General features: G+C 38.9%; 1 protein-coding gene across 1 annotated transcript in view; it reads left to right on the top strand.

Moving 5' to 3' along the window:
• LOC124796146 overlaps positions 1 to 13,447 on the top strand; it is a 117,804-nt gene extending 104,357 nt beyond the window's left edge. Inside the window, exons 4-5 of the mRNA XM_047260238.1 lie at positions 7,520 to 7,707; positions 13,367 to 13,447. Of these exons, the coding sequence (XP_047116194.1) occupies positions 7,520 to 7,707; positions 13,367 to 13,447 (269 nt within the window). The remainder of the gene's footprint in view (positions 1 to 7,519; positions 7,708 to 13,366) is intronic.
• The last annotated feature ends 1,148 nt before the right edge of the window (positions 13,448 to 14,595 follow it).

Below are 14,595 nucleotides of genomic sequence, written 5' to 3'. Positions count from 1 at the left end.
TCATCATGGTGGAACTTACGTGTGTTCCAAAAATATCAGTATCAAGGAAAAGGTGTAGTGGATGAGTGGCAGTCAAGAAGCAGGCAGAGGAAGCAGCATGCTATACATGTAGTGGATGAGTGGCAGTCAAGAAGCAGGCAGAGGAAACAGCATGCTATACGAGCACATTAGTCAAATAACACAATTTTAATATGCCATTCCTACAGAAGGAACTACAGAAGCTAAGCAAATTGATTATCATTAACGACTCACATTGAAGAATGTACTATACTAAGAGAAGCAACTACGCATCTGATGATAGCTGTAAATTTGTACACACTTACATGGTAAATAATGGATGTTGCCTGATAGGGTGCACATACTAATTGCACAGGTGGCAAATGAACTTAGAATCACTTTGATGGATTGACTGATTCATTCACATAGCGTAGTCGGTGACGGCCACACTTTCTGATTAGAAAGCAATGAAAAGTGGAAAATTGAAACAATTAGGCTCACAGACAGGCTAGATGCCACACCCACTATGGACTGTCCTAGTGCTGGTGATGGTGAAGTCACTAAGGCAATGGTAAGACAACTGACTCATTTTTGGGAAGACTCTGGTGTGATTCTCCTTATGGCTGTCCAGATTTAGGTTTTCTGTGATGTTTGAAGGCAGTGAACCCTGGCCCAACTGAAGCTTGTACTCTCTCTTTTTCCTAGAGTAGAAAGTGGCACCAAGCAAAATACAAGATGACTTGGATTGCAGGAACCAGAATGTCACTATAGTGGAGTTCTTAGGCTGTTAATGTCATCTGGAACCATTGCATTGCATACCAAACAGACAAACACTGATGATTTTGATCCAGAAGTGGTTATATGACGAGATGAGATCTTTACATTTAGTCTGTTCGATAACAAGATAATTTTTTCACTTACAGATGAATGATTATTCCAAAAATTAAAACTTATATTGACTTTTATAAAATTGAGTCAAGGGGCTGTCACACACACAATGTTTACTGCACATTACTGAGTACCATGCAATAATACTGACCATCTCAGATTGGTACTGATGGGTTTGCACAGTATACTGAAGAAGATTGCAGAGCTTTGAAATTTTGATGTTCGCTTAGTATATTCTGCAATACAATGTACCATGTTAGGTTGGTATTGCACAATTCATGGCAGTTACTGTTGAGACAGAGAGAAGCTTGGTTCACTGTCAAAAAATTTGTCCAAAGAACTGAAAAAGTAAATGAAAAAGGAAGTGGGCCAGAAGGTGTGCATGAGCACACTGTTCGTTACACTTTGAGAAATAACATTCCTCATTGATCAGGAGACACCAAATACCTCCTTCTCTACAATAGCAGAGGAAACATGATTGTACTGTCAAGACAGTGTGCATGTTGCTTGTAGCACTCCCAGAACTGACGAGTGGTTGGCTGTCTAGTGAGTGTATGTGTTTATTCCTCTTGCACTAGTTGCCACAGCACAGAGTTAACATCATGTAAGCTTTCAATTAGCATAATTGTTTTATTTGGTTTGCAATAGTACATTAGTGAAATACATAGAAAACAGCATATGTACATGATAAATTTCACAGTTCACTTGTTTAATTTGTGATTAGTTTTCATTGTGGTTTGCTAATCTATTCTGCTGTGAGTAATCCTGTGGTCCTTTGAAATGTTCACTGGAAAGTTTTCAGACTTATTTTGCCCATCCTGCTCAATTTCTGATTGTATTTTCAAGGCAAGAAACTCGATTGCAATATGGGTGAGATCCATATTGTTGAGTGAGACATGTCCTCTATGAAGGCAGAGTTCTAACTGTTACTTCCCAGATGTAAATATTGCACTAGGCAGTTGGGCCATCCTTAGGTGAAACATATTGACACAGGGACCACTTTAGACAATGTGAAATGTTGGGCTTTCGTACATTTGTTGAAAACTCCACTAACAATGTTACACTGGGAATTCTCTGGGAAAAAAGATGTATTTTGAAAAGAAAAGTGTTTGCTCATAGTAGATAATACATGTCTATTGAAAAACTAAATGTATTCAGTGTTTTTTTATAACCAGTACATTTTGACAAAGTAATCACAAAAATGAGTCACTTGTGGTTCTTTGTCATGGCTCAGAAATGATCTGAATTGTGTGTCACAGGACGCTAAAGTGCTTAATGAAAAGAACACAGCATGTGCAATGCAAAGATCATTTATTTCTGTGTGTTATGGGCACTGTTATGTTTCCTATATATTATTGAAATCTCTTACAGTGACACACACTGTAACTACTATTAGTATCTGAACAATCTGTAATTGTTTCTGAATGCCCCACTATAAAATCTAATGGCAGTTATAAACTGCATCAACAAAGCTCTTCAAGAGGCCTACAGAAAATAGAAACTAAGCTGAAAGTTATTCAACAGCAAGAAATCCTCACAGTTCAGCAGCTCACCAGTCCAGTTAGGAGTGAATCCTTTCTAAATGACCTCCTTGACCGAGGTCACCAACACAAACTCGTGTGACGATGCTCAAACCAGTGGTAAGCCGGGGTTCAAATCCTGATGGTGGAAAAAATTTTCACTGCTAGTGTTTGGCCACAGGGGGAGGAGAGGTGGTGTTGTAAAGTTCCTGATCACCAGACTTTGCTCCAATGTCTTGGTTTAAATACAAAACCTCTCCACCGCATGTCACGAAGTGAGGGCATGTGACACTGCTGACAGTGATCTGTCCACCAGATGTGGACATTCAGCTTGTCAGTCCCCTCGGTGATATTTGCAAGGAGTGGGCTAAGTGCCAGCACCAGGTTTCACCCTCTCACTGCTCTCATCATCTTCATAATCATACAACAGAAGGGGGGAAAAAAAAAATCACACACACAGTACTGTAAATACCGTAATGGAGCATCCTGCAAATAAACTAACAAACAAATAACATAGCTATCCCTTTCTGTTACTCAGTTTCAGGTCTGTTTCTGGAAGGTAGATGTACCATTCTATGTTTTACAAAAGTGCAAAAAACTTTCTTCTGTATATTCCATTCCATTCCATAATGGCAGGTGCAGCAACAGTAGTTAAATGATTCAAATGCGTGTACAGACTCCATTGCAATTATATATTCTTTTTATTAATTCCAGTTACACATTTCATGTGGTTAGTAAATCATCAGACTGGAACAATAAGTAAATAATTACAGCTCAGATGCATGAATCTAGTGAGCAGCACCATCTAATATTTCTAAAAGGAGAGTAAATGTGGAAAACTTTAGAACTTACTTGGTTAAAATGTTGAAGGCATTAGGTATGGTGCCCAGCTGTCATGTAAAAGGATAGTAGAAAATACCCTTGTCATAAACTAAAAGTTAATGTAAGGGAACCCTATGAAAATGTAAAAAAAGATAAACAGCAAAAACACTGTGAATAGCAAAGTAGGGAAGGAGAGTGGTGGGAAGGGACAAATAAAATATAAAAGTAATAAAAAGAGAGGGTACCATGTAATTAAGACTCACCATAGTAAAAGAGAGTTCTGGTGCAGTGGTATATATACATTTATAACCGTTAAACTGAATGAGGTGGAACTGTAGTGCCCTTGCTGACTGTAAACAGAGAATAGTTATCACAACATTATGCTCTATCCTACATGAACCTCATGACAAACTATTTTCTCTTTTATCCCCCTTTGTTTCCTATTCTTTCACGTAAATATATAAGGTTTCCCAAGTATTCAACCTCTTCTCCTTTTCCCTCCCCCCACCCCCCTCCCCATCCGCTCATATATCATTTACGTTATTGTTGCTCCAGTGTCACCCTGTGGTTGTTCTTCAACTTGAGAAGTTCCCTGTCCTTAGCCTGGGTGTACCACTTCCATGTTTACAGTTGGTGAGGACACTGCAGTTGCACCCCATTCAATTTGGTGGTTGAAAACATGTACCTACCGCGGTACCCACTCTTCCTTCTGTTATGTTGAGTCTTAATTACATGACAATTCTCTTTTTATTACTTTCATATTTTATTCATCCCTCCCTCCCTCCCCCCCCCCCTCCCCGCCTTCCTAATTTGATATTATCAGTGTTTTTGGTGTTTATATTTTTTACCTCTTTTCAAGTTTCCCCTGTGTTAACTTTTAGTTAATCTCAAGGGTGTTATCCACAGCCCTTTTATATGATGACTGGGCCCATACCTAACACTTCCAGCATTTTAATCAAGTAAGGTTTAAATTTTTTCAAATTTATTCTTCTTTTTGCATATTAGATGGTGCTGCTTGCTAGGTTTATGTGTTTGAGCTGTAATTATTTCCTTATTGTTCAGTGTGGTGATGTGCTAAGCATGTGAAATGTGTAAATGGAATTAATAAAACAGTTACATAATTGGAACAGAGAATGTTCACTCATTTGAAACTTTTCTTCAGATGCATCAAAAAGAAAATGGTTCTTGTTTCTAGTTTTGCCCATGTCTATAATTGTAATGACATACAAGAAGATTGAAACAGGAATAGCTTTCAGCACCTTGACCTTATCATAAACTCTTGTGTGAAATATTTTGCCGAGAATGATCACACTATCCCTTATTTATTTAAGGCCCATTTTATCACATTCATGATACAGGACTTGTCAAAATACAAGACAGTAAAAAACTTTAGGTATAAGTATGTACAAAATATAGGCAAATATGTCATAATTTAACATCTAGACTGGTAGCTGTCTTATTAACACATCTTGGTTCATCGTAATAACATATAAGAAAACAGAAATTTGTGTACACACATATAGATACAAAAGACATACAGCTGAAAACTTATTGAAACATCTTAACTGGCTGTACTAAAGAAAGCAATATTCTAGTTAAATATGTATAAAAAAATAGAATTTCACCTGCACATAAAAGGTCACAAAATACTCATAACTACACACATTCGCAGTAGTGTATTTGTAAAAGATCTTTAGTTTTATCTAAAAATATTTTGATAATTATAAATTGCCAAGTAGAGAGATTATCAGACAGAACCTACAGATCTGAGCAGTATTCCAAATATCAATTATAGCTACAGAAGCTGTGGATCAGCAGTAGATTTTTTAAATGTGTGAAAGTTTGGTATTCTTTTGATCTTATCTAGCATCGCGCTGATGAGAATTTTTTGTTCGTGTAATACATTGTTCTGGTGTACATAAAGAGATCTCTACTAGCTACATACAACCTTAAGCTGGGCTGATTTTGTTTTAGTTACTCATTTTTATGGTTACGACCAAGTAAGAAGATGGGTGCATGATGTATTTACAGCATAGAGAGATGGGGGGATGCTTTGCAGCATGGCTAGTGTGTTCCTTGCATTTGTCCCATGCCACACACTTCAGCCATTGCCTACTTCAGTAACTGATAACATTGGGGTAAACACCACACTGAGCCACAGTTTCTGTTTATGGTATTCCATAGAAAAATTGTGCTCTCAGAAAAACTCTCACAGTCACTTGTTAGTGTAATATTTAATGTATATACTTTACGCCAGCCAAAATGGATATCACAGATGCCAAGTACCTGTCTCTGACAACTTGGTGCCAGAGACTGCAGTCGTGTGTGTGTGTGTGTGTGTGTGTGTGTGTGTGTGTGTGTGTGTGTCATTTATTTTTTATGAAGGCCATGCCGGACAAAAGCTTATTTGTGACAGTGTTTTTGTTATGCATATCTGTGATTCAGCATCTCTGCTATATAGTGAGTAGCAACATTCCTTTTCTAATATTATCATAGGGTATATGTTCACAAAAATTTCCTCTCAATATTTCTAACATACATTTTAACTCTTTTTTTCTATTCTCCTCTTTGTAAGTTCTGATCACATGTTATAATATAAGTAATTTATATTTTCATGTAATGTCTTTAATTTTCAAGTAAAATATGTATGTCTACATTTCTAATTGAAAGATGTGTGGAGCAATGTAAGAGATATACATGAAGCTTAAGACTTTGCTACAACTGCAAGGAAAAAGATAAATAGCAAAAATATTTGCGGTACTTACCTAAATAAGGGGACACATAGCAGATGTCTACAACATGTATTCCGCTAAATACTACTAATAATACTAACAAAATCATGCAAAGAAGAAGTTGATTGGTCAGTTGAGCCTAATTTCTATTCGAGAAGAATCCTGGCATAGTTTCTGTGGTGACTGTTGCATATTTTAATCCAATGATAATCTGTTTATTGATAAGCAACATCACAGAAGGGACCATTGTGGACATAGTTGTCTTATGGTAGTGGATGTTCGATCCACATATGTCAATCCTAGAGTTTGGAATAGGAGCACAATGCACTCAAAGATATCAGGATGCCATCTTAAATCAATATGTTTGCCTTTTAAGTCATGTGGGGAAATTAGAATTCATGTAAGAGATATCTATATTGCATGGCCACTACTTATGACTGCTTGGAAACAGGAGTTATAATGTGGATTGAATGGCCACCCTACCCCTTATTAATATGTGTGGTGTGTGGATGGGTTACACTTGTACAATTTGTTCTATTGTGGAATGGTGAATGGTAAATTGCTCACCCCTAGTATAGTCACTATTTATAGTAATAGATATGATGCCAAATCCAGATGAAATTCGTAGAACATACATGACCCAGCTAACAATTCACGACAGAAGTAATAATCTGCAACAGTCATGTATACTGTTTCAAGACTAGTACAATGTACTCTGATACAAAGGGACAAACATCTCAGTAGTAACAATTCACTTGTGTGATTCACATGCCTTGGAGAAGGAAGATCAGGTTTTAAAGTCTCAACAATGACACAGTAATTAGTGAGGAAGCACAAGCTCAGATTGTGGAAGGATGGGGAAGGAAATGGGGATGGGGGGGAGGGAAGGGGGTCCTATTGAAAGGAGCCATCAGTCTCTGGATTCTGAATGGCTGGCCAGGCATTTGAACTGTCACCATTCAAAAAGGCCATGCAAAATGTTGACGCTTATTTGCAATACGCTAGCAAAACTAAAAGCCTGGCAGGAAGATGTAAGTTAAGCTCTATGGGAGCTGAGGTCAGTGTTGGTGGAAAAGTGAGATGCTGAACCATGAAGACAACTGGGTTGTGATCAATACATCAATAAGCTCTAATCAACACATCACTGTTTTCTAAGCAAATTTAAACTCCTTTTTCTCTGCAAAATGTATTGTTTCCTATCATCTATGTTACAGTAATTGTATTGATTACTTTTCAGACCTATTAGTGGCTAATTATATGTGGTGTTCTGTGCAGTTGGAAATCTTTGATTACATGCTGATATAATAAAATGTTGTATTAATAATGATTTTTGATATAGAGGTGAAAGTGTGTTACTTACAACTTGTTAAAATATTGTTAATAGTAGAAATCATTGACTAATGCTTTTGATAATTACTTTTCTGCACTTTTATGGTCATAAAATATATGGTTCTATGTTCTTCATTAACTTTGTATGTTACTTTTGTAATACCTACTGTAATGTGTTAAGTAAGAAGTAAAGTTGTTCACATAATAATTATTTATTTCTCCTTGCATCAGCTTTAATGAACATGGTGAGCTACCTGCAATGCTCACCACCACCTCAACGGCTGTTATTTAATCTGCCACCTAAGCCATGTCAGACTGTACTGGATTGCTTTCCTAACCTGTGTTGTCAAGAGAGAGGAACCAAAGTATGTCGCCAGCCTAAAAAGTCAATTCTTCCACTGGTTGCTTCAGTCATGCAGGTACAGTAAATTATTGCGAAATGAAGAATCTTACTATATACTAAGTTATAAAAAAATGTTGTAAATGAATAACACACATTGCCCTTTATAGACAAGCCCATCCAATAACTAACCACTGAAGGAACAGCAACAATTGACAGTAATATGTAATATTGGAGGACAGGCAATATCAAACATAATATATGCCTTGTCATTGCTTGAAGTTAAAAGTAGGAGAGATAGTTAATTGCTGTTGTTGTGGTCTTCAGTCCAGAGACTGGTTTGATGCAGCTCTCCATGCTACTCTACCCTGTGCAAGCTTCTTCATCTCCAAGTAACTACTGCAACCTTCATCCTTCTGAATCTGCTTAGTGTATTCATCTCTTGGTCTCCCTCTACAACTTTTACCCTCCACACTGCCCTCCAGTACTAAATTGATGATCCCTTAATGCCTCAGAATGTGTCCTACCAACTGATCCCTTCTTTTAGTCAGGTTGTGCCAAAAATTCCTTTTCTCCCCAATTCTATTCAACACCTCCTCATTAGTTACATGATCTACCCATCTAATCTTCAGCATTCTTCAGAAGTACCACATTTCAAAAGCTTCTCTTCTGTTCTTGTCTAAACTACTTATTGTCCATGTTTCGCTTCCATACATGGCCACACTCCATACAAATACTTTCAGAAAAGACTTCCTGATGCTTAAATCTATACTTGATGTTAACAGATTTCTCTTCTTCAGAAATGCTTTCCTTGCCAGAGCCAGTCTACATTTTATATCCTCTCTACTTTAACCATCATCAGTTATTTTGCTACCCAGATAGCAATACTCATCTACTACCTTAAGTGCCTCATTTCCTAATCTAATTCCCCCAGCATCACCTGATTTAATTAGACTACATTCCATTATCCTCATTTTGCATTTGTTGATGTTCATCTTATGTCCTCCTTTCAAGACACTGTCCATTCTATTCAACTGCTCTTCCAGGTCCTTTGCTGTCTCTGATAGAATTAACAATGTCATGGGCAAACCTCAAAGTTTTTATTTCTTCTCCATGGATTTTAATTCCTACTCCAAAATTTTCTTTTGTTTCCTTTACTGCTAGCTCAATATACAGATTGAATAACATCGAGGATGGCTACAACTCTGTCTCACTCTCTTCCCAACCACTGTTTCCTTTCATACACCTCAACTCTTATAACTGCCATCTGGTTTCTGTACAAATCATAAATAGCCTTTCACTCCCTGTATTTGACCCCTGCTACCTTCAGAATATGAAAGAGAGTATTCCAGCCATTGTCAGAAGCTTTCTCCAAGTCTACAAATGCTAGAAACATAGGTTTGCCTTTCCTTAATCTATCTTCTACGGTAAGTCATAGGATCAGAATTGCCTCGCGTGTTTCAACTTTTCTATGGAATCCAAACTGATCTTCCCCAATGTCGGCTTTAACCAGTTTTTCCATTCGTCTGTAAAGAATTCGTGTTGGTATTTTGCAGCCATGACTTATTTAACTGATACATTATTTTCACACATGTTGACACCTGCTTTCTTTGGGACTCGAATTATTATGAAACTTCCTGGCAGATTAAAACTGTGTGCCAGGCCGAGACTTGAAGTTGGGACCTTTACCTTTCGCGGGCAAGTGCTCTACCAACTGGAATTATTATATTCTTCTATGAGGCGGTTTCCTCTTTCATTCCTTACCCCCAGTCCATATTCACCTGCTTCTTTTCCTTCTCTTCCTTTCCCTACTATTGAATTCCAGTCCCCCATGGCTATTAAATTTTCATCTCCCTTACCTATCTGAATAATTTCTTTTATTGCACCATACATTTCTTCAATCTCTTCATCATCTGTGGAGCTAGTTGGCATATAAACTTGTACTACTGTGGTAGGCGTGGGCTTCGTGTCTACCTTGGCTATAATAATGCATTCACTATGCTGTTTGCAGTAGCTTATGTGCACTCGTATTTTTTTATTCATTATTAAACCTACTCTTGCATTACCCCTATTTGATTTTGTATTTATAACCATTTATTCACCTGACCAGAAGTCTTGTTCCTCCTGCACCAAAGTTCACTAATTCCAGCTATGTCTAACATTAACCTATCCATTTCCCTTTTTAAATTTTCCAACCTACCTGCCCGATTATGGGATCTGACATTCCATGCTCCAGTCTGTAGAATGCCAGTTTCCTTTCTCCAGATAACGATGCCCTCCTGAGTAGTCCCTGCACAGAGACCCAAATGGAGAACTATTTTACCTCCAGATTATTTTACCCCAAGAGGATGCCATCATCACTTAACCATACAGTAAAGCTGCATGCCCTCAAGAAAAATTACAGCTGTAGTTTCCCCTTGCTTTCAGCCGTTCACAGTACCAGCACAGCAAGACCATTTTGGTTAACGTCACAAGCTCAGATCAGTCAATCATCCAGACTGTTGCCCTTGCAACTACTGAAAAGGCTGCTGCCCCACTTCAGGAACTACACATTTGTTTGGCCTCTCAACAGATACCCCTCCATTGTGGTTGCACTATGGTATGGCTATCTGTATTGCTGAGGCATGCAAGACTCCCCACTTACGGCAAGGTCCATGGTTCATTGGGAGAGGGGGGGAGGGGGGGGGGGTGATTGTATAAAGGCAAAAGGCAAAATTCTGCTGAAGAAGCTATTAACATTACAAGGAGACAGAATGACACTCCACTATTTACTGTGAGTAGAAGAAAGTTCAATTACTGCTGATAGAATAACTTAAAAAACAAGAAACACTAATTTTAGTTTTCAGAACTCTGGTGTCATACGGGTTCTGCCTCTTTCATTCCCTCCTACCTTTCAATAATTCCACAGCCAATCCCTCCAACCTTTTCAAAGAAGGAATGTACAGGATCCAAAAGCTGCTATTAGTATTTCCTACTTTGAGAGTGCACATTCACCATGAAGTTCATATCATAAAGGTAAGTACTTGCCTGAAATTCTAGCGCTGTGTAATGTACAAGATAGGACAAATATTCACACTGTCGGCGATAACAGACTCGAAACAGTAAAATAAATGTGAATGCCATTTAGGTGGACAGAGGGACGAGGAAGTGACACAGCAAGAGAGGAGAAAAAGAAGGAGAAGAAACAAGCACATGTCCTCAAGATTATTTGTAGGGTGCCGAAAAGATGCTACAGGGGAGGGTGGAACTAAACCTGTGAGATAAAAAAGGAACATGTTTCGCCTATTACAGGAGATCTAGTGAAGAAGTCCCTGATATCAAAATTAAATATCTTGAAAATTAAGCTCATTAGATGAGTGCAACAAATGGTATGTTTATTGCGCAAGCTGTAACAATTGTATACCTAAGTTGTACAAAAGTTTTGAAATAGCTGAGAAAGCTGCTAAGAGGTGGCACTGAGCAGCTTGAACAGCATTAGTGTGCATAATTAAACTTGTCTTCTGCAAGCAGACTTTTTAATTGCATCACAAACTTTTTGAAATGTCCACCAATGGCAGTATGGAAGTGGTGCAAACAAACAGTGATATTTGCTGTCATGTCTTGTAGTGTCTCACCAGAAGTTAATTCAGATGCCACACAGAATCCTAATCCAAGCTCATCAAGGGATGGTTCTGGTAGACAGTGTCTTTCAACATGCCTAACAAGAAGTAGTCCCAAGGGATCAGAGCAGGTGAGCATGGAGGCCAACTGAAAAATTTACAGCAATCCAATGCAATGATTCTAGTCCCAAAGTTTTCATCAAGAAAGTGCAACACCTGTTTGATGTGATGGGGTCTGGCCCCATCTGGCATGAATCGCTTGCCACCTGGTCAATCCTACAATGTGACAAATTGTTCCAGAATTTCAACGTAATGTTCACTAGTGATCGTTTCTCACTTGAAAAATGGGCCATTACTGTATTTGCTGCATACCGTGGTCAAAACAGTAACTTTGGGAGAATACAGTGGTTTCGCTTCACACAAATGGACATTTTCAAAGTTCCAAAATTGCCAGTTTTGTTTATTCATGACCCAGTTCAGATGTAAGTGTGCTTCATCTGTGAACCAGATGTAGCCAACATTAAATCTTTCATTACCAATTGCTGTGAGAATCTGGTTAGCAAAATCAGCCCTCTGTCACACAGCTCATACAGAGAAGGATTGATGGCTTTGGATTTTGGATGGCAACATGGGTGGGCTCTGACTCAGTATCCTTTGCAAGCTGGAATGCTTCAAACCAGTCTCTGCCGCAGTTCTTCAGATGGATTTCCTTGGATTTTGCTGAATAGTTCCACAAACTGCAGTGACTTTTCAGCAGTAACTACAGTTTGCCAGTGGCCAACATTCCCCACTAGAACATCAGTCATTGGAATTTGGCGAAGAGCTTGTTAATGGTTTTCACATTGGGTCCTTTTGGAACATTAAATCATGTTTGAAAACTGTGCCCTGTTGCCATATGACTGTGTTGCACTCTGTGGTATTCCAGCACCAGAAAAATACATTGGCCAGTGGAATACATGATTTCATGGTAGGCTAGTCTCCTTTCATGTTTCAATGGTGAAACTGATCGCTCTGAGCTGCAGCACTCTATTTACAGGCATTATGTGATTACAGTGCCAACTGTTAGTAGCTTATGAACAATTTCAAAACTTATGCAAAACACCTGTATAAAATTCTCACAGCTTTCACAATCAACATTCTGTTTGTTGCACTCATCTATTGCTCTTAGTTTTGGAGATATTTTATTTTGAAATTGGGAACTCTTTTTGGCTACAGACACTACATATTGTCAACATAGGCACTCTTTCTGTGGATATTCATTGCTACTGATAGCTTAGCTTAGTGTCTCCAATATGGAGCATTAAATAAATCTAGCAGATGAGCTAATTAATACTATCATGTATGGTAATTGCTTGCTTGGGCAAAATTGACCAGCCGCATGTCTGAAAGAGGGAGCAGTAATAATGAACTGAAAAGTGGCATAGCACTTGTTGAATGCAGCATTTATGGCACATAAAGGAGACAGAATGAATTATGGATTGCAATTGTTGTTGTTTTTGTGGTCTTCAGTCCTGAGACTGGTTTGATGCAGCTCTCCATGCTACTCTATCCTGTGCAAACTTCTTCATCTCCCAGTACCTACTGCAGCCTATATCCTTCTGAATCTGCTTAGTGTATCCATCTCTTGGTCTCCCTCTAAGAATTTTACCCTCCACGCTGTCCTCCAGTACTACATTGGCGATCCCTTGATGCCTCAGAACATGTCCTACCAACCAATCCCTTCTTCTAGTCAAGTTGTGCCACAAACTCCTCTTCTCCCCGATTCGGTTCAATACCTCATCATTAGTTACATGATCTACCCATCTAATCTTCAGCATTCTTCTGTAGCACCACATTTTGAAAGCTTCTATTCTCTTCTTGTCTAAACTACTTATCGTCCATGTTTCACTTCCATACATGGCTACACTCCATACAAATACTTAAGTTGTCTAAAAATGAATTAAGCTGGATAGGTTATATGTTGGTTTCAAAGCTGCACATAGTGCCATATTCCTCAGTCAGCACTGGGCAAAATGCTGTAATCCAACATTCTTGTCCTGGGAAAGGACCTATTGGAGATGGTTTGCTTTTCTTCCTCCAATCTGTAATAAGCTGTCAAGTATGGACAACTATTACACTTTTGTGCAGTGTTGTGTACAGGGCACAATAATCTCAGAGTCAAATGTGCTGCTCAACCACAGACCTGGCAGCTATAATCCAACCCCTGTAAGTGTGAAGTAGAGTAGCACAAACACAGAAGGCAGAGAGCTTTAAGCTTTCCTATACTGATAGACATGTTGACAAATATGGGGCAGTCATGTCAGTTTTTTATTAAAGAGAAATGTCAGAGTTCAGGGCTGCATGACACTGTTCAAACACTGAGATCCACATAGACCTCTGGGCTGAGGTGAACCGCTGTACAGTGACAGAAATGTATGACACATCTTTTCACAGAAGGTAAATGGAAGCAAGGGAAAGGGTCCAATCAGAGGCCATTTGGAGGGATCATCGGAGCTGGCATTCAATGAAGGTTACAAATTGGGAAGTATACCAAATATAAGAGTCACCATCGTACAGCAGGTAGTGGGATGTTACTAGTGGTCCTACAGAGATCACTATCCCATTAATGATGTTAAAGAATAGTGTAACACTCAGCGTAGAGCCTTGATGGTCACCATTCTCTCGGACCCACAGGGATGAGCGATTTACCAACCTTACCAAGAAACAATTGGAGGGATAAAAAACTATGAAAAAGTGGTAGGGGCCTTCCAAAGTTCCAGTCACGGACACTAAGTAAAATGTGATGGGATCAAAAGGTGTCATATGACTTATGTCGCCAAAATTGGTTGCTAGATGTTGATGGGCATTGCGTTTAAAGCTTGGGATGGCAACAGCATCTTTTCAATGTGAAGATAGAATACCTTCTAGCTGAGATTGTGTGTAGGCGGAGTCCGTGATCAAAAAGTGTCATATGACTTATGTAGGACAAAAAGACTGCAGTGATGTGATGGAATTTAGAAAAAGCCTGTCGGATTGTTTTTTCCAACCTAACCAGATGGTTGTGGATCATCCTTCCCTGAAATCAGACTCACAGGAAAAAAAGGCCCCAAGGCTTGAGAACCCAATACAGTCATTGAGCTGCAGTCCTTTTGAGCACTTTGCAGAGCACGTTGGTGAGGATAATTAGTTGTTAGATATGAAACTTCCTGGCAGATTAAAACTGTGTGCCCGACCGAGACTCGGACTCGGGACCTTTGCCTTTTGCGGGCAAGTGCTCTACCATCTGAGCTACCGAAGCACGACTCACGCCCGGTACTCACAGCTTTACTTCTGCCAGTATCTCGTCTCCTACCTTCCAAACTTTACAGAAGCTCTCCTGCGAACCTTGC

This window comes from Schistocerca piceifrons, chromosome 4, assembly GCF_021461385.2.
Source record: "Schistocerca piceifrons isolate TAMUIC-IGC-003096 chromosome 4, iqSchPice1.1, whole genome shotgun sequence".
Lineage (NCBI taxonomy): Eukaryota > Metazoa > Arthropoda > Insecta > Orthoptera > Acrididae > Schistocerca > Schistocerca piceifrons.
Note: the sequence above shows the minus strand (reverse complement) of the source record. Positions and strands in the feature narration are given on the sequence as shown.